Source organism: Parasteatoda tepidariorum, chromosome 11, assembly GCF_982258835.1.
Source record: "Parasteatoda tepidariorum strain Cologne lab strain chromosome 11, Ptep-v5.0, whole genome shotgun sequence".
NCBI classification, from domain to species: Eukaryota; Metazoa; Arthropoda; class Arachnida; order Araneae; family Theridiidae; genus Parasteatoda; species Parasteatoda tepidariorum.
Genome location: NC_141765.1, coordinates 5,749,885 through 5,771,759, shown reverse-complemented (window position 1 = coordinate 5,771,759; position 21,875 = coordinate 5,749,885). Strand labels below are relative to the sequence as shown.

General features: G+C 28.5%; 1 protein-coding gene across 2 annotated transcripts in view; it reads left to right on the top strand.

Moving 5' to 3' along the window:
* Window positions 1-21,292, top strand: part of LOC107456484 (beta-1,4-N-acetylgalactosaminyltransferase bre-4) — an 88,128-nt gene extending 66,836 nt beyond the window's left edge. Inside the window, exons 7-8 of one of the 2 annotated variants that reach the window (XM_087154859.1) lie at window positions 5,093-5,247; window positions 9,458-21,292. In XM_087154859.1, the coding sequence (XP_087010985.1) occupies window positions 5,093-5,225 (133 nt within the window). In that variant the 3' untranslated portion in view covers window positions 5,226-5,247; window positions 9,458-21,292. Of the gene's footprint in view, window positions 1-5,092; window positions 5,248-9,060 lie in introns of both variants that reach the window. The other variant, XM_087154860.1, reaches the window with a different exon arrangement.
* Window positions 21,293-21,875: the final 583 nt, after the last annotated feature.

Sequence of the window (21,875 nt, the reverse complement as noted above, 5' to 3'; positions counted from 1 at the left end):
ATGATACGTTTTTGTTTAAAATTTTAAATTATTTTCCTTCCAGATCTTATCACGTTAATTTTTAAGTAGTGTATTTTATCATGTATTATGAAATTTTATTGTGATGGATCGTTATTTGAAAAGGTCTAATCAGAATCGGGAGATTTCTAATGACGATGGATTACGAAAGAAGAGGAAGAATAATCAAACGTTTAGAGAGGAATATACTAAAAAGTTTCCTTGTTTAGTATCAGGAAAAGAAAGCTTTGCAAAATGCACTATTTGTAATTCGGAATTCTCTATTGTCCACGGTGGATTGGATGATTGTTGCTGACATGTGATCGGTCCTAAAGATTGTGCTACTGCAAAAGCACAGGTGCATCAGCATCTTATTGACAATTTTTATTCTTCAAAATTAGAAGAAAATGGTGTGATTAAAGCTGAAGTATTGTTCATATGGTTTTTAATTGAGCACAATATTTAACTATCTGCTTCCGATCATTCTGGCGCCCTATTTAGAAAAATGTTCCCCGATTCCGACATTGCAAAGAAGTATGGGTGTGGACATACCAAGATGCAGGCAATAACTGTTTCCACTGCTGAGGGGATAAGAGAGAGTACTGTAAGTAAGCTCAGAACATCCTTATTTTCTCTTTCAACTGATGGAAGCAATGCATATTTGATAAAAAGCTGTATCCTTTAATTTTTAATTATTATGATGAAGAAAAGGGACAAATCGTATCATCACTGGTTTCTTTATGTGAATCAACTAACAACACTGGTGAGGGAATTTTTCAACTTCTTGATGGAGAGTTTAAAAAATATCTACTGAAGTGAGAGAGTTGCATAGTATTCAGTTCTGATAATGCTAGCACATTGACTGGATGTAATAAAGATGTTTTGAGCTATATAAAACAAAAGCAACCAAATATAAAATTCATTGAATGCCCTTGTCATTTGGTTCATCTAGCGGCTCAAAAAGCTACAGCATAATTGCCCCTTGATGTGGAGAATTTGGTGATAAACGTTTTTTACTAACTTGAAAAGAGTAATAAAAGTAAGTATGAATTTAAAATCTGTCAGATAGAATGTGATGTAAAACTTCACAAGATTTTAAAGCATGTTTCAACTCTGTGGTTAAGTTTGGAAAATTCTCTAAAGAGACTAGTTGAGCAGTGGGACCTGTTGCTAATTTTTTTTCATAGTCCGATGTTAAGGAGAATGCTAGCTCAGAAAAAATAAACAAGTTACTTAAATCAAGCAAAATAAAGATATATTGTGTTTTTGTTACATCGATATTGCCTGTAGTCACCAAGTTAAATGTTGCCCTGCAAAAAGAGCAACCTTCTATCCATACTTTGTATGATGATTTAATGAGCTTATATTATGAACTTCTTGTACGATTTGTTTCGCCTTCTACCATACGCAAATCCGAGTCTTCTCTGTTTCAAGTGAAATTTCAGAAACATAAATATCAAAAACTTGATGAGTCTCTTATAATAGGATCAAGTGCTAGATCTATTTTGAGTGATCTGACGCCAGAAGATATAACTGAGTTTTTTTTCATGCATGTAAATATGTTCTCAAAAAGTTTCCTTTAGAGGACGATTTTCTTAAGCATGCTTCTGTGGCAAACATTTTGAAGAGGCAGAATACAAATTTTGCATCTCTTAAATATTTGTATGATTTGTTTAATTGTGGTATTGACATTGATCAACCTGAGTTAGAATTTGCCTTTTATCAGGCAGGCAATTTTCCTTCTGAAATTTTAAATCATACCAGAGTAGATGAGGCATGGCATAAAATTAGCCAGTTAAAGGATAACAATGGAATAAAGAGATATGTGGCTTGCCAAAAATAATGCTTTCAATTTTCTCAGTTCCAAATAGTAATGCTGGATCTAAGAGAATTTTTAACATGATTCCTAAAAATCAAACTGATAATCGCTCAAGTCTGAGTACGAGCATATCAAGTCTGAGTCTGAGCATATGGCGGTTTAAATACTATGTTTCTGTAATTAAGGGTATTTTTAATTAAAATCAGATTTGCTTATAGATTAGATTTCTTAATTAATGCTTTTACTCCTTAATTATAATAGATAATTCAAAGATTTGAAACAATTTAGCTATTGGTTAATGTCTATACAAATTCATTCCTCTTAAAGAATAAATTTTAATGTGTAAGCTTTATATGATATAAGTTTTTAAATATTGTTTTCTAATTCTGAAAGCTTTATTAGGAAGAAACTCATTTATATAATCCATTTTTCTTTCAATAAATTGGTATTGTTTTCTTGATTTAATTGCTTTAAAACTTGGTGTAAAAAATATTTAATAGGAAACATCTTAGACATCTTATTTTTCTTTGAAATTTTTATAAATATACAATAAAACTTTTACTTTCATTTGCAATTTATTAATTTTATGTCCTTAGAAAAGTGTACCTTCCTGTATGTGAATTAAAATTGTATCTAAATAACATGATTTTTTAAATGTCTATAGCATTTTAATTTTTTTAAAAATTTCTCAATGTGAAATAGCATTTTACGCGTTTCAAAATCTTTTCTTATATGCTTCAGCTGCTTTTTGAAATTATAAGTGAATATAATTAAGTATCAATATGAGCATAGCAAATATTGCGGGATGCTGTAAATGTGAGTTGCGTGAGTGCTACTGGTGGCTAGGTGGGCAAAGTTGGAGGGTATGCTGATATAGCATTGTGTAAAGAGTACATAGGGGGTTGCATAATATAATACAAAACTGCCGTGGCTGGAGATCTCTATAAATTAACAAGCTCAATAGTTGCCATGTGAAACTTTTATTATGTTATACTAGAATGTATAAGTAAAAATGTTTTGTTCAATAGTTAAGTTCAGATTTTAAAGAGAAAATTGTAAAAATTTTCAATTATCACGGTACACCTTAACTAAAATTAAATAAAAATGCTCTTACACCTAGAAAATTAGAAGAGATTCTGAATTTACAATGTTCTTAGATAATAAAAATCTAAAAATTAAAATAATCTGTGGAGAGATTTTTAAAAAAATCCACTTTGAACATCTTTGTTCACGAAGTACGATATTTCAAAAATGTTAGCATCATTTTATGCTTATAAATAGAAAAAAAATAACATATTTGTATTAAATAGTCGATGAACCACTATTTTAAAAACAAATAATAAAAACTTAAATCAACTTTAGCGACACAAGCACTGTGAAAGTAGCACTAGCACTGTGACCTTAAAAATGGCAGCTTCCATTCGTGTGTGCACATGAAGTAGAAAAGCAATTGAACCAGGATAAAAAACAAAACTTAATACCACAGCTCATTATTTCGACGATTATTTTGATTTTAAGGAATTTCCTTTCGTTTGTATAAAAGGCGATGAAGTCTCGAATGCTCCTGCGCTTGGAGTTAACTGCAAAGATGTTCCTGCTTTTGTTCAGTATGTGAAAAATAAACGAGATTTACTGGATGTTCACTTGGATATTAATGGAGGAGGTGGATTTTTAAAAATATGTCTTTCTGTACAATCAAATGAGTTGGACTTCGAGTGCAGCTGTAAGTGTGCTAAGTATGATGAGGGGATAGCTGCAAGGAAATTTAAGGATTCTGGAGTTAAACGACTATTCATTCTAGCAGCCGTTCTGAGTGCACAAGAAAATTATAAGAATGTAGATCAACTCATTTCAACACTGAATATAAGTCCTTTCCACGGCACAATTGCAACCGATTTGAAGTTAGCGAATATCTTAGCAGGTAGTCACACAGCAGCGCATACCCATGCACTTATTGTTATGCCAAGAAAGATGAGCTAAGCAGCTGTGGCGAATTGAGATCCCCCGAAAATGTTTCATCGTATTATACAAGTTGGCTAACTGAAGAAAAAGGTTAAAAAAACAAAGCGAAAGATTATTTCAATTGCATTCATCCACCGCTAATTGCAACTGTTGGAGGCAAAACATTCCTGGACATTATTCCACCGCCAGAATTACACCTTATGCTTGGTGTTGTTAACACTGTTTTCACGCATATGTTGAAAGAGTGTGAAAATGAATCGCTAACATGGACAAAAGCTTGTAATGTTTAGCGTGAAATCAGACGAGGATGTTCTGTGTTTAAAGGAAATGCATGCAAAACACTTTTGGATAAAGAAGAACTTCTGCACCAGTTTAAAAATGTAGCAATATTGAAGTACGTTAAAGTATTTGACGACTTAAAAAAAGTGGTTTCTGCATGCTTCGGAAATAATCTTGACCAAAATTCCAAAGCATGTATAAAAGTATTCAAAAAGAGCTACATGGACTTAGGTGTCAGTGTTACACCAAAGGTTCATGCAGTTTTTTTCCACATTGAACAAAACGTGACAAAAACGGTGAAAGATTCGCATTTTTTGGGGAGTAGGCGATGGAGTCCGTACATTTTGATTTCTTAAAGTCTTCCTGGGAAATTAATAAGGTTGCTGCAAATCACTCGGATTATTCTAAACACCTTTCGAGAGCTGTTTGTAGATATAATGCTTCACATGTTTAAATTGATGTAATTATAATTAAATTATGTTACATTTTCATATTTTATCAGCAGTAAAATGTTTAAATAATAAAAGTTCAATATAATTACAACTAAAAAATCATTATTATATCATTTTTTTTCCTTTCTATTGCTATAAAACAACGCCAGATTTTCCAAAATATCATACTTCGTGCGCAAGAATGTTCAAAGTGGATTTTTTTAAGTATCTCTCCACAGATTATTTTGATTTTTATTATCTGTTAACATTGTAAATTCAGAATCTCTTCTAATTTTCCAGGTGTAAGAACATTTTATTTAACTTTGGTTAAGGCGCACCGTGTTGTGGCTAAAATATTTCTGGACTGAAAATTAAACTAATTTAATAGGTCTGGTTATACTGTGGAGAAGGAAATAGCAGGTGCTCAAAATAGTTAATATCATTTTTAGAAGAGAGAACTCTTTTATTTTCTAAAAGAAAGAGTTCAATGTTGACTTGGTTAAACATATAAAGCTTTTTTAACTACCTTTATTGTATTTTAATTCAATGTATTTGTAATTGTTAATTTCATTGTTAATATTTTAATAAAATGTTTTTTTCGCAGGTACAATAAACTTTATAAAGGAAAATATCGATATACTAAAGATGGCCTGAGTAATTTAAAATATAAACGATTAGAAATAGTATTTAAAAAGCTTTACACTTGGGTGTTGGTGGAAATTGAGCCTATCAAGTAGATAAAATTCTTCTCTAATACTGGTATGTAAAAGTCAATAGACTATTTTCTGCTCTTATATTTTTGTGTGATTTTACTTTTAATATTTATATTAACTCTCTAAGTTGGTGTGAGCCACATTTAACGCTGGTATAATTTTCTAGATTAGATGGCTCAAAAAATCTGAAAATTCAAAATTAACCAGACTGTAGCCACCTAAATAACTAGATGTATGGTTTATATGAAACATAAAGTGTGTAAAATTTAACATAGTTTGTAAAGTGAAACGTAGATATAGTAATGTAGTTGAATCAACATGTAATAAACTCACTCTTCTCTTTAAATTAAATTATTTTTTAAAGTATAGTTTTACTAAGGCCAGGCCAAAAGTGAGTTTCATTCCTTCATACAAAATGTTTTTAAAATAATACATTGTTGAAGTTTTGTGGCAACCTTAGAAACATTAATTTTACTGGGTGTAACATAGTGACTTTGATGCAATGCATAGCAATTGCATTCATATTGATAATTTAATTTATGAGTAGCTTCTTGCTAGCGAAATGTTGATATTTTTGAGAAGGTGCATTGCAGTGCAAGTGAATAAAAGAAAGTGCAATGTGCTTTGACAAATGTTGAATGTTGTTGAGGAATAAAACAAAATATAGCTTTAGTTTGGACATTTAGAATATGAAATTAAGTTAGGAACTCTTTTATAAAATTTTAAACTTTTTTTTGCTCCAATGGTATTTAAGTAATTGAATCCAACTAACTATATTAGAGGCTTGAATGCAGCAAATTTTTTTTTGTTATTGTTTGTTTTTAAAACTTTTTCTTACTTTTTTGATTTCAAATTTCATATTCGTATTTTATATTTCTTGTATATACTAAGTAATTAAGACATTTTTCGAACTTCTCTCTTGAATTTTTCTTTCCTTTTTGTGTATGATTTTTTTAAAACCATTAATGCAATGGTTGCTTTTCTTTTATAAAGTTTATTATTTATATACTGCAGTTTAAAATTTATATCATACATAACATCATATTCAGTTGTAACCATCAATATAATAAGTAGCATAACTTTTAAGTGATTTTAGTGTCACTGGTTATCTTTCTTTAAAATTTCAAAAGCTTATCTTAAACTGAGTCCTAAATTTAAAAACCTAACATAAACAAATAAAATCTTAGAACAGCAGTTACTAATCTATTTCAACCCATTTCCTTTCTTCACTATTGCTAAAGTTTATTTCCCATTTTTACTATTGCTCAAAGTTCATTCCTATCCTTCCAAAACTGTATACAGTAAAACCTTATGTTACAGACACTCCTACAAAATGGACACCTCTCATTATAGACATATTTTTTATTTCCTGTAAATCTTCTATGAATAAACCATTATGTAGCCTTTCCACAGAGTGGACACTCTCTTACCAAACATCAATTATGCTGCAAAAGGTGATTTTCTATCTTTTCAACTGGACAATTTTTCTAAATTTCGAAGAAAAAAAAAATATTTTTGCTTTATCCATAGCTATAAATATTGTTTAGCTATTTCACTACTGAAAAATCTATTATTCTCCTGCAATTATTCTAAAAGTAATTAACAATATACTTTGTTATTAGTGTACCCTTCCTGTAAACGACAACTCTCCTAAGCAGTCCGTTTTTTCGATCCCAAAAGTGTGCGCTTAACCAAGGTTTCACAGTATTACAGTGAAACCTTGTTTAGGTGGGCATTCTTGGAACCATAAAAATTGTCTATTTACAGGAAGGGTACCCCGATAACAAAGTTTAACACCGTAAAATTATTTAGAATATTTTAAAGGATATATAAATAATTAAATAATCTGCAATAACTATCTACATGGATATTTATTTAAACTTTAAAAAATATTCTTTTATATACGAAAAAGGAATATTTGAAAAAGTTTGATATAAATACATAATTCTAGATGTAGCTACAGATAAACAAATATAATTTTCCAATTTATACAGACATTCAAGTTAGTCATATGATACGGAATGGGAGCTTTTAGTTCTCAGTTGGTTTCACTTTTTAGATTTACACCCCCTAACACCTATCTATGACTTGATAGGAAATGTTAATACCTCCTTGAAAATATACCTCCCTCGATGCACAGGAAAAAAACACTGCATACCTGAGAGGCATGAGGACCTATGGAGTTGAGTATTCACAACTGATCATCTATCAAGTGTCTGAATGGGTGTTTCAATTATATGAGCAACTCAAAGATTATGTTTCTGTTCTCTTTTTTTACCCCAGCTGTGTAAAATACAGTCTTCAAATTGGTAAGAAAATGAAAGAAATTTTCAGTGGCAAAGAGGCATTTAGAGCATTGAAGACATCATTTCAAATTGAGGGGTCTCATGACTGTTGTCCTGATGAAAAGATCAAAAGATGCCGCTGTCCAAATTGTTTCACAAGAGTAGTATCATTTTCTCCCCTTTCTTTGCAAAGATAAGGCGAGGTGACAGGAGAAAGATTGATTCTGTAGTAGTGAAATAGCTTAAAAATATTATTAGTTATGGATAAGGCAAAAAATTTACATGCTTTAAAAATGGTGAAGAGTTGCATTTTTTTCCTTGCAACTCAAAGCAGATATAGTTTTTTCCTTTTCTTTTTTTTTCTTTTTTTCAAATTTAGAAAAATTAGCATCTGGTTTGAAGAGATCGAAAATAACTTTTCAGGGCAAAAATGATTGTCTGCTCTGCGGAGAATGTACATAATGGTTTATTCATAGAGGATTCACAAGGAATTAAAAATGTGTCTATATTGAGAGACGTCTGTTTTGCAGGAGTGTCCATAACAGGAGGTTTCACTGTATAAATATTTAGATCATATCTTAACATATTTTAGAATTTAAGCAACAAAAGTGCAGAAAGCTGTAGTGAATACTAACGTCTTAATTATTTTATCTATATTCACACACTAACATTAAAACCAAAATAAATTTTAATCACACTTGTTATAAAATATTATATTTTGTGTTGGTTTTCCCTTTCTTGTTCTCGTGAGAAACCATATCAAACATTGCAACGTTTTTTATTTTATCTTTTCTGTTCAACTTTTTTTGTTTACTCATAAAAGCTTTCACTGTAGTGAAGCCTGCCGAAAAGAATGTAATCAGACTGGCATCATTCCTTTCTTAAAACTATATTATTCTATATGGAGTAATTATCTCCAGGGTAGAAACTCTTGTTAAGGAACTTATCTATTAAAGCAGTGCTATTCTTTATAGGATTTTGATAGCTTCAAAATTTTTTCTTGAAGAAAAGAATAATTTGTTGAGAAGGACAACTTTGTTATTTAAGCAAAAAATATGCCAAATTTGTCATCCCAGAAAAATGTTTAAAGGCTATTTACTTTTAAACTTACTAATATACATATGAAAATTGTTCAGTAATGCTTTCTGAAAATTTTAATTGTTAGCTATAGCAGAAATATGTATGTATAAAGGGTTTGTCACAGTAATGTCAATGAGTCAGTTAAAAAACATTTATTGATCTGATGAGTACAGCAAGTAAAAAAGTTTCAAATAGGCTCATCCTGCATCATTAAAATGCTACCAAATTTCTAGGCATCACAATTGGTATGGTAGACTTTTAACTGAATGTTATTCAGAGCAAACCTTTTTTACTTAGACCGTTAGCTTCTTTGAATCAGCTAGAAAGCTAATCACAAAAAAGGCGGAGTAGCGAAGCTTTTCTTCACACACTTTATTTATCTGCAAATTCTAGTTAAAAGTCCTTTTTGTAATGTTTTTTGTCTCTGAAACACTTAAACAATTGTCTTTGTTCGAAATCATGTTCAGTTGCTTGTATAACGTTTTTGTTAGCAGTTGTCACTGAAAGCTTTCCAGAGCACAATCCACTGCTGACATCTTTATGCCCTTTGTGTGGCACTATGGACCTGCCATTCTTATAGCAATCATCATCAAATGTCATTTATATCCTGTGAAAATTTTCTGTGAACTTACCAAGATTGCCATAACAGTTGATAGTAATAATTTTGACTCATTAAGTTCTGCATGGGAGCTTGAATAACATATTCTGCAAATAGCATTCTTACTAACAGGATGATTGAAGAAGACTTAGTGACTGTGCACATATAATCTGAACCGGATCTGAGACTGTAGTGATATGTATTTGCTGCAGTGTAACTCCACTGGCATTTCTGGACAAACCCTATATATTTTATTAAAAATGCATTTGTCACAATTTTTCTTAATTTTTTAGGGGGAATAAATTGTGTTGGTTCCATTTCTCTGTTAAAGTTGTTCCAGTTCCATGCCATAGTATAAAATCAAATTTTACAGTTGGTGGTGCTCAATAATACATTTTTTTGTGAAATGTTTCTATGTAACCTTTAAATGAATTGTTCTGAATTCTTCATAAATTATTTATTAACTTTTCATTTTTTGGTTTGTGTTTCATACACATCATAAAAGTTATGTTAACTCATTTTTTTTATTGTACTCCATTTCATAAATTATTTCTTATTCAGAAATGAATTTCCATTTTAAATAGCATTCATTATTTTATTAGCTTTGTTTTATAGTCTTTACTACCATATTTAAATTGTTATTTAATCTTATTAAAATTTTGCATGTAATTTGAGAGGTTGTTTTAAAGGCTCTTTGTTAAAAATTAAAAAAAATAAATATCCATTAAAATTTGTGAATGTATTTAATACTGTGTTACTCAATAAAATAAGATTTCTTTACAAAAAAGGATTCAATACTGCAACTTTTAAAATATATCCTAAGAAAACTATTTACCAATGTATGCTATTAATCTTTACTGATTTATTTTTATACATGCTAAAAGAATTCCTATAAAAAAATTTCCCCTTGTCTTTTACAATATTTCAATTTAACCAATGTTGGTAATTGCTTTTGTGCTAAGTTATTTGAAAAAATATCAAAGATTTTTTATAATCGTATTATATTCACTTTTCTGTTCATTTTTGTTCTCAGAATACAATTTTACTTTATCAAAACAAACCCAAATTTATTCTAATTAGTCAATTTTGCAATTTTTTATTCAAATGTCATATATATATATCAAGAATATGTTTGTTTCACTTATTTCCATTGTTAGAATTTATTCTTTGCTTTTAGTTTTGCATGTATATTCCAATGTTAATTTCATAATTGTTTGCAAGAAGTTTTTTTTTTTTTTTTTTTTTTTTTTTTTTTTTTTTTTTTAAATTTGATCTATGCATTTTTAAAAGAATTTCATTGTATTCTAGTTCATATTAAAATGTTTTGTACGAGGAGGGGAACACATGAAGAAGTTTTAGATATCGTCAAGATTAAAATTAAATTTAGAGGCAAGAACTATCTTTTTAATATAAATTTTCAGTAAAAATACCTTAAAATTTTTTTATGATGAAACAAATTTTGCTGAAAACTTTCTGATGTATAAGTTATTATACAGTGTAGGACCCAAAATCCGGCACTCACGGGACCGACGGAATTCCATATTTCGGAATTTTCTGAATTTCGGATCTCTTTCGGAAATAAAAAACATAAAAACTTGATTTGTTTGGTAAATGTTTGATATTTGTAAGTGATACTTGCTATAACTATATATTTATATATTTCATAATTCATACTCGTTAAAAGGTTATACAAATTTCAAAAAAATTCAGTTTTAAACTTTTTATTGAATGTACTAACTATCAAGAATACTTTTTCAAAGTTTTAAATTAAATTGAATGAATTTATTTAAAATATACTTAAGAATTCTCTCATAGGATTTAACTGGTCTAAAACTAAAATAGAAAAATAAAGTTTCCTCATACACTACTTTTAAAGCAGTGGACACAATTTCTCAGAACTAATGTACCAATGTTGTTAAAATTGTGCAACTTACTTTACCAGGCAATGCGTTGTTATTGCTGGAGATGGAAAAATCATGGTCGCAAAAGGACTTGAGGGCATTACTATAAGGCAAAATTAATGATCCTCCAAGAGCCAAAGGGCGACTCAATGTAAAAAATGGCAATTAAAAATACTTTTGTCATTCTTCACCCAATAGCCAAATTTTTGCTGAAAATACACTATTTTTGTTCCAAAACACACGCCTTTCACCTCTTTTCATACAACGGTCTATAAAGCAGTTTTATTTGGTTAATGTGATAATAAGAAGAGAAATTGCTTTTGCTATTTTATGTTTGTGGAAATTGTAACTAAATGGATGAATAACAGCAAATGATTCTTTTAAGTATAACTATGAACTTGAAAAGCTTTTTCTGTGATCGTGAAATGATGGATTTTGCTTTGATTTCTAAGCATGCAATTCTAAGAAAAACTCTTCAAAGCTTTTTTTTTTTCATACTTTTTTTTAAAGATTTATGGAGCTTAATTAATATTTTTTTTACTAAGGATTAATATAAACAAGAATATGCTGAATTTTTGTCCTCAAGCTTTTGCTCTCTCTTTGTAATTTTTTTATTAAGATAATACTATAATATTTTTTTAGAATTATCTTTTTATTAAATATTAAATTATTATGAATATTTTTAAAATGTTCTGAAAATAAACTTATTTTAAGCAAAAATTATTTAAAACATAAGATTGTTTTCTGATCTTTCTTTTTTTTTCTTGTAACATTTAAATATTTTATTTTCATTTATTTGTTTAATTTTTGTTTCATGTCAGTTTGCATTTGACTCTTCTTTTTTTTTTCATAGGATTTTCATTTTTAAAATGTTATAATTGTACATCACTTTTTAACCCTAGTTCAAAATCTCAGGAGAGCAGAATTTGGTTACCAAATGTAAAACTTGAGTTAATTTCATATTACTTTTTTAATTTATTGTTTTATAAATGAAGTATTTAATATTTTTTACTAGCACATCTGAAATATTTTTTTGGACCTTAGAATCAAAATACAATGCACAAAATATTAAATACCATTTCAAACATGAAATGTCTCAAATATATACCTTTGTGATTTTCAATTCATTTTTTTGTTATGTTAATGCTTTAAAATCTTTTTACCGTCTGATGCTTTTCTCAAATGGCACATAAAGAATGTTTTCAATTGCGCGCTGTTCCATATAAAGAATAAAAAGTGACATATTGGTTTGCTCTGTGAGAAAGTATTTAGGTAAGAAGACTGACTGTTTTCAACTAAAAGGAGGATTTGAGGGTTAAAATGAAAATAGTTAGATATGTATCTTTCAAGGAATATCAAAAGTATCATTTTTTAAAGTATTCTTTGTTGATCGTGTTTTTTTTTTGTTCTCAAAGTAAACATGTAAAAAAATGAATGTTTTTTAGCTTTAAAAGTCTTCATTATATCAACTGTGGCTTCTGAACATATCTTAAAGCTATAAATAATAAATATTAATTGGTCATAAGAATCAAAATTTTTAACTGCTCTTGTGGTAAAACTTAAAACAACCTTTTTCAAACCCAAAACAGATTTTGTATTTGTTTATGCTACAGTCTCATAATGTAACATCTCATAAAACTTTTCTCAAACATTTTGTTTAATCAAATTTTCATTACAATAATTATACAGATAGTTTCATACATTGATCAAGAATGTTTTCTTATTATCTTCTGACTTTTAGCTATTATCAGTTTTTTAATATATAAGGTGGAAAGGTTGAGTTAAGTGGTTTTAGTGTTAGACTTATTACGAAAACGTGTTTCAATGATACTTCAGCTTGATTTTTAAGCCCGATGTCATTTAATCATTTTGTGTTAGTTAATTTATATTTATTACTAAAATGTATAATTTTTAAACAAATGGAGTTATTTAGAATTGAGCAGTAATATAAAATATCTTTAAATATTGAAATGGCATTTCATCATTTTTTCACTAGTACATATTAAATCATACACAAAATTTTTGCCCACTGAATACATTAAAAAAATAATTTCTTAGGCAGATTTTAATTTTAAATCTTAAACACATGAACTCAAACTAGTTTAGATATTAAATAAATAAAGAAAATCTAAAAGAACTGTCAACCAATTTATAGAAATTCACTCTTTTTCTCAATTTTGATATTAATATTTGTAATAAAATAGAATTCAAAAGCTAATTTAAATATTTTCTTATAATAGTTATAAATTTAAAAGTTAAATTTAAGAAGTATGATACTAAGAAGATATTTAGTGATTAAAAAATGCATTATTTAATTAAGAAATATATTGTCCATTCTATTTTTTTCTTTGAAATATAAAGATAAAGGAAAAGTACTATTAACTTTATTGCTCAGTAATCAACTAAAGTTAGATGATAGATAGTTGGATTTATTATTTTTAAATGTAATTTAATAAAATATTGTCTTCAAGCAAAAAAGATTTTAGGTTCATTTTCTTTTTCACTGTGACCACTTAAACTTCCCATTTACCAAACCCCACTCATTATTAATTAAACGTGGTAATAAAATGTTATAAAATAGTTATTTTGTAATTATAATGTTATAAAATAGTTATTTAGTTATTATAAGACATTTCTGAAAATATAGTTAAATGTATTTTTAAATACTTTAGTGTAAAAATAGAAAGAAAAAAATTACATTTCTTTACAATGTTTAGTTATTGCAATAAAAAAAAAAACTTTAGTTAATTGAAAAAGAAATTATGACATATGAACCCCGCATGTTTAACAACTGAATATATGAGTGTCTTAACCCACTGACATCTGCATGTAAAAAGTCGTATTTTAACCTGCAGTCTTCACCGCATCGGAAAACCGGTTTCTCTATGTTATTAGATAGGGGGATTAATTGGGGAGAAACATTCTCCTAATCTTGCCTTTTTGTTAAACCGCCAGTGGGTTAAACATTAATTATAATTTTATACACAAGTTTGATATGTTAAAGCAAAATGTATTTAATATTTTTCAACTATGTATCATCACAGATTTATAAATCTTAATATTTATGTTTGAAATGTTTTCCATATCTACCCATGATCATTTTCTAACATAAGTATCTCTTGTGATCAATATTTAACTATTCTTTTTTTTTTTTTTTTAATTTTATACCCATGTGAACAAATATGTATCTTTCATTTATATAAACTGCTTTTTATTAGATCTATAGTAATTACTAATTTCTATACATTAGTTTCTTAGGTTTATTAGACTTATTTATCTATGGAAAAACAAAAAAAGTTTTTTTGTGTCTTTTCTATTTAAAATTAACTTTGTCTAAGTATGAATTCTATGTGTTATCAATTAAGAAATTAAAAGTGGCCACTAATTTAAGATAACTCTTTTATTGAGACACTATTTTTCACTGTGATATATTTTTATATTCTTACTAAAATAATGATTATATAATAGAGACATAATAAATGTAATACTCAGTCTTTTTAAACAGTTGTGGTGGACCGTAACTTCAACCCCACACAGTATTAGTTGTTAAGGGTAATGTTGTCTTATTACTGTCTCAAAACTTGTTATTTTATTATTTAAAGTACCAGTATATACAGTCGGACCCCGATTTAACGAATTCATCGGGACCGGAAATTTTATTCGTAAAATCGGGGCTCAAAAACATTTTTTTTGAACATATGTATTATTAAAAATTACTAGTAATAAACGACTATCTAAATATAATCTATAAATCATGAACTTTTATTCCTCAGATGAAAATATTATTACAATTATTGGTTACATTTTGACAAAAAACTGAGTTATGGCAGTTTGATGACTTCCCTGATCTTTTACCCGAAAAAGTTCCTTTTCAACTTTATGAAGATTATCAAAAACTACATCGTTCACTTCCTGCTGCATAAGGTATGTTTTAACAGTTTCTAAGCTACTTAAGGCTTGAGAAAATGGAACAATTTTAGCAGGAGCTTCATCATCGTTTTCATCCGAATCACTGTTCATAGTTTCCGACGAGTCAACACTTTCGATAACTTCAGTTGCACAGACAACCAATTCGTCATAGCATGTAGCGTAATCATTGAAGTCTATCCCAGGAGCAACTACTTCTGAAATGGGGACATCAACGTCGACTTCACCATTTTCTACTTGAGAGCCGAAAAATCCCTCATTCCGAAAACACTTTTCTATCGTACTCTTAGGAACTTGATCCCAAGATTGTCGCACTAGACAGAGTACATCCAAAACATTGATCCTGTATTTTTTATCCTCACTTTCATCTAAAGATTCTGTTATCTTTCTCATGAGTAACTTTCTGTAATTAACCTTAACAGATCAAATAATGCCAAGGTCTAGTGGTTGCAGAACACTCGTGCAATTCGCTGGGAAAAACAGCACCTTGATGTTAGTTAAGTTGGAAACTAGAGGATGAGCAGGACAACGATCGATAAACAAAATAATTTTTTTCTTCTGCATCCTCTTAGATTTGTGAAGGGCCCTCAAATATTCCGTGAATAGAGAGGAAGTCATCCACGACTTTTTGTTAGCAGCATAAGTGGTAGGTGAACTCTTGACGTTTTTGAAGCAACGCGGTTTTGCCGATCTGCCAATGACGAGTGGTTTTAACTTGTCAGTTCCATCTGCATTGGCTGTAAGCAAAACAGTTACTCTCATTTTGCTTTTCTATCCTCCAAAGCATTTTTCATTTTTATAGCAAAGCGTCTTGTCTGGTTGTAAATCATAAAACAGTCCAGTTTCGTCTGCATTGTAGATGTCTGATGGTGAATATCCTTCAATCAACTTTTGCAGCTTTTCTTTCCATTCCTTTACAACATTTTCGTCCACATCTGCCTTTTCGCCGCATATCTTCTTCTGACATAAATTATGTCGGTTCTTAAATCGGTCAATTCAACCATTCGATGCAGTAAAGTTTGTCACTCCTTACTTTTTGGCTAATTGAAGAGCCTTTTCTTTCATTAAAGGACCGCTGACAGCAATATTCTTGGAACGAACGATACTAAACCATTCTACCAGTTCCGATTCAAGAGCAGTAAGAGGGGTATCTTTCAATGATTTTCGACGACTTTTTCCCGACTTCAGCTGATCCTTTTTCGATTTCTTTGCGCTGTTTCACAATTGTTGCTAATGTCGACGCTGAGGTCCCAAGACGCTCTGCTAAAGCATTTTGCGGTCCGACGTTATTATCAAATTCTCTTGAAATTGAAATCTTTTCACTTAATGAAAAACGTTTTCGTTTTCTACTGGCATCTGCCATAATGGACAATGATTTGAAAATTCTAATCGTTCCGTACAGCTCGCTTTTTAAATTGGAGTAACGAGTTTCAAAATTCTCCCCTTTGCATTATGCGGCAACTAGAGATAAGATAAGAAAGGAATTTCCTGTTTGACTCATAGCCCACGTGACAAACACCCGGAACATGACCTTGCAAGTGTAATGTGTTATTGACTCCGCCTACCTACCCACGACGAATTTTGTTTTTCCCTGTTGTGGGCTTTTGTTTGAGATGAATATGCACTTTTTCTATTTTATTCCTCCCAAGAAAGATTTTTTTCCTTTAGAATCTGCCAATTACAAAAAAAATGCAATATTTTTCTGATCAAAATTAATGAAAAATATTTTTCCGGATGCTGAAATAATTCGTTAATTCGGGGTTAATTATTCGTTAATTAGGGGTTTTTGACTCTGTTTTTGCTGGGGCTGAAAAAAAATTTTTAAATCGCGAAATTCGTTAAATAGAGGTTCGTTAAATCGGGGTCCGATTGTATGCTATTCTAAATTCCTACTATCTAAAAAATAGTACACGAGGATCACTTTGGTACTTCTAGTATTATAAATCAGACACAAAATGGTAGTTATATATGTATTTTTTTAACAAATTATGAATTTTCATATATGCATGATTTATTTTACTATTTTCTTTAAGATGTATGATTTCAAAGGTATGTGTAATAATTTGAATATTTTAATTGCTTCAATATGTATAACTAAAAAAAAAATGGTGCCAAAAATTGCATTTACTCTTTCCCTCTCCATTTTTACTCTAGCAGTCATATCAAGTTTCTGATGGTAAGTGTTTAAAAGCAGGATAAGCTCTTAAAAGAAATACATTTCTCTTATTGCCTTAGGGCAAAATTTAAAAAATTTGTGTTCAAGCTTGAAATAAGTTTCCTCATAAGATAATCATGACCTAATTTTTATTTAACGAGTTTTCTTTAAAAAATCAACTCACGCTGCTTTATATTTCAAAGTTATTTTTTTTAAATTTATGTCTGATAAGTGAAAAAATATCTCTTTCCCATCTTTATTTTTCGCTTATCAAACTTGGCATTTCAGAAACAAAAAATATATCAGTATTAAAATTCATTATTTTAGGAGCAAAATATAAATGCCGATTGAAAAATTTCTTCAACTTTTTTGTTATGAAAATATTTTTGTAAAAAAATGCAGCTTGCTCATTAAAATTAGACATGTAATTATTAATTTTTTTTTACTAAAATTTTACAGCAAGTTTCCAGTTTTAATTGAAGTACTTTTATTTACTTAAAAACTGAAATATCTGTCTGTGAAATCTTACCTAATCTTCAAGTAGTCATGTTCATATAAAGTCACATTTAACAGGGATGAGATTTTTTAGCTGATTTCCGCTTTTTTCCCTTTTATCTCTTGAATTTCAGCTTTTTTATCAAAAATTCAGATTTTTCTAAGAATTTCACTTTTTTTTTATAAGTATTCTGCTTTTTCAGAAAATTCACCCATTTTCAAAGAAAAACAGAAAATTCAAACTACATAGTTACCAATCCTTTCTAATTTTTACTTATTTTAGCTATTTTCTCCCCTTTTACTCGCAGCAGATAAGATTTTCCGAATTTTTTACCCGCCCTCCAGATAGATCCGATTTTTGTAGTTCAAACGACGCTGTTTCTGACAAGCCTTTTAGAGGTTCCATGCCTGGAATCTGCTAATATCTCGATTCTTATTCACACGATTTTAGTATCTAACATAGCTTTTCATATTTGTGTGTTGAGATTCTTATTCACGCGATTTGAATATTGTACGTTGTGATTCGTATTTACGCCTTTTTAAAAACCTATGAAGCGATTCGTATTCACGCAAGTTTAAAATTCAATGTCTTGATTTGCTCATGCTGTTTATAATATCAAACATTGATTTTCGTATTTATACGTGATTTTAAAATAAGGCATTGGGATTCGCATTCACGCATTCTAAAAATTATGCATCATAATTCTTATTTATGCAATCTAAAAATTATGCATCATGATTCGTATTTACGCGATCTATAAATTATGAATCGTGATTTGTATTTACGCGTTTTAAAAATTCTATATCCCAGTTTGTATTTTCTCATTTTCAAAACCGTATATCTAGTTTCATATTCATGTGATTTCAAAATCCATAATTGTTATTCATATTCATGCAATTTTAAGATCAACTATCGCGATTCTTGTAAGAAGTAAATTTTTTTTTTTTGATTAGATACTATAAAGGTGACTGTTTTTCTAACGACGATTATTAGTATATGTAAGTGTTACAACATCAGAGAAACTGGAAGGGAATATATTCAAAACTTACATTCTGTGCTTGCAAAGAAGAAAAAATAGGATTTGTCACAAGATGTTTGAAGATGGACTAACGACTAAATATAGCAAACATAAAAGATATAGGAAACAAAAGCAATAACTTAAAAAGGGATTTAATTTAATTTTTTTTTTTTGGAAAAGAGTTAATTAACTCAATTAAGGAGTTAATTAACAAAATTCTTATGAAATAAAAAACAATTATCTAAACAGTTGCTGATGGTCATGTAATTTTTCAAACTAAAATAGCAATTTTTGTATGTTATGGAGTTAGTACTATATATTTCTACTTCACTGTTATTGATATGTTTCAAAGGGCTCTAGTTAGATTAAACTATAACATGAACATAATGATTTGGTCCATTGTTAAAGTTTTTTTTTCCCAATATAATTTAAAAAGTAATATTACTGATATATTTGCTATAAATCACATAACAGTATTTATTAAAAGATATGAAATATTAATGTATATTCTCAGTAGTTTTAATTTGCTAAACCAGGTAGTTTTTCAAGTAAGAATTGTCTCTTATGTGAACTGAGGAAAAATATAATTTCCAGCTTTATTTTTTCAATTGGTAATTTTTATTTTCACTAAATGTTAAGTATCAATGTAATCGTTTTTATAATAATAGATTAGTACGCACTTGTATGTCAACACATTATTTATTACCTTAAACTGTCTGGAATTTATTATTAAAGGGTTGCGCTTGCGTAAAATTTACTATCGTGGAAATTCAGCTTTTTTGCCTTTTGGCTAATCTCATCCCTGATTTAAGCTGCATAGTCACAGTAAAGCTTTCTTCCAAATTTGCCAGCATTCTTGAACACTAAAGTGATAAGACAATCACAAATCTCAGTTTTCTTTTTTTCAAAAAAATAAATATCCAAATTTAAATGAAAAGAAATATTTTTTATTAATTTATAATTTTTATTGAGAGACAGCCTTAAATATTTGTGTTAAAATTATTTTTTCCTGCAAGGTGTACAGAAGTTGATAAATCAGATTTGAATATGTAAAGTCTAATTTATCTTATGATTGATTGAACTCAGAATGACTGCAACTATTAACTTATAAGTAAGCAATAGGATAAAATGATGCTAAGGTTTTTAAAATTTATTATAAGTTTTAAGGAAAATAACCACCCATGTGTCATTCCTGTACGAATAACACCCTATAAAATTTATGAAATGTAGCCTTTTATTGTTGTTGTCTAATTAAAAAATTGGGGCAAACTTGAGTAACTTTCATTCATAAAATGTTTTAAGTATATTTTTTGCCATATACTGCATGTATTCTGATTTTCTTAGCATAGCTTTGTTGTACTTAAGTAATAATTTCTTCACCAGTTAGCTCTTTTGCCCGCTTTATGTTACTGTTAATATCGAAAAAAGACAGTCCTTCAGCATTCGTTTATTATCATCTTCATATTTGTTTTTTTGGCAGTGCAATAAATATAAGGAATCCAACATATTAAAATCAGTGTGAAGTTGTTTGTGCAGAAACATATTTTAAAAAAAAATTTTAAAAATTAAGAGAACTGAGGATAAGAGTATAAAATGAAACGTATTTTAATATTCACTTTATGAAAACTTAAATTTTCAAAAAGGGATCATTAGCTCATAAATGAAAAGAAACTGAGAATGAAAAGTTAAAAAAGGGAATGCTTTAATTCTATTTCTTTGCTGTTTAGGAGTAAAAACAAATGAATTTGTAATTTTGAAACTCATAAAAATCAATCATTGACTGTTCTTTTCTCTGCCTTTTAATAGAACCCTCTTGTTTAAAAAAAAATTAACTGACATCTGTATCCAGACCAATTATAGAAATAATTAATTTATCAGTGAAAAGTTAGAAATACTTTTTTTTTCTTAATGAAAGAAAAAAGAAAGAAGCTGTAAGCACACTTGTGCCTTATTAAACGTGCATACATAACTTGTCTTTAAATATGTTAGATTGTACATAATTTTTATATTCAAAGTTTCTTAAGTGAAATTTAGAGACAAAAGTGTTTTGAAGTTATTGATTGTAAAAAAAAAGATGAAAATAAAAAAAAAAATTCTTTTTTTTTTTTAAATAGATGAAATCTAACTAAGAACCAATCAGTGTGTTTTATTAAAATAAATAAAGTTTGTTAGAAGTTAATACCTTTTAAAATATGACACTGTGTTCTAAGTATTTTTTGTTTGTGTAGCCTTGTTGAAAGTTGTTCTTAAATGAAATGAATTTTTATTAATTATTTTTCATTTATTTTTTAAATTTAAAAATAGCATTCATGTTTCATGTTCTTGGGTTATCAAATATTATTCGTTTATTTGGATTTAAAATCCATAGATTTTCATCTTTGCTTTACTTTTTTTTCTGTTATTTTGGTGAAATAAAAAAATTTTCTTAAGACATTTGGGTTACATTTGTATAAAAGAAACCTAACCTGTTATTGTTTTTGCTTTATGTAAAGAATAAAATTTCTGCATAAAGTGTTTTATGTTTGTGATATTTTCATGTAATATATGTTATTTAAGGGTGTATAAATTTAAACAAGATAATTTTTTTAATGTATTTGTGTACAGTTAAATAAAAAGTATAATAATTCGTTTTATGCTTGGTTTTATTTTCAAGTTGTAGCCAATGTTTATTGTAATTTATTGGTGGTTAAAGAAAAATTTATTAGTAAATAGATTATTACTTCAATAATTTACTGTTCTCTGCAGCACCTTGATATTTTTGTTCACCTTGCAAGCATTACTATTACTTTAAAAAATATAATTTAATAATTTATTTTCTACCTTTAATACTTCAAATTAATAAAATTTTTACTTTCTGTAACTAATGAAACCATTGCAGGTATTTTACTCAATTATTAAAACAATTTAATGTCCCTAAATTGGTAGAGAATAACTAAAATTCTATTTCAATTAATCAGCTGTTAAAATAGTTATTAGCAAATAGACTACATTGTTCAACAAATTAGAATGTATTTCAGCCTTCTAGATGAACTTATGTGATTCTGTATCAAAAGTTCTTGATTCATCATATTAAAAACAAAATAGCCCATCACGTACCATTTTTGTTGTGGTAAAGTCACCGAACTTCTTGTAAATTCTCGAATATTTCGCATCCTTATACAGGGTGATTCTAAAAAGATGGGAAAAATTTTAGGAAGTGATAGTACACACCCAG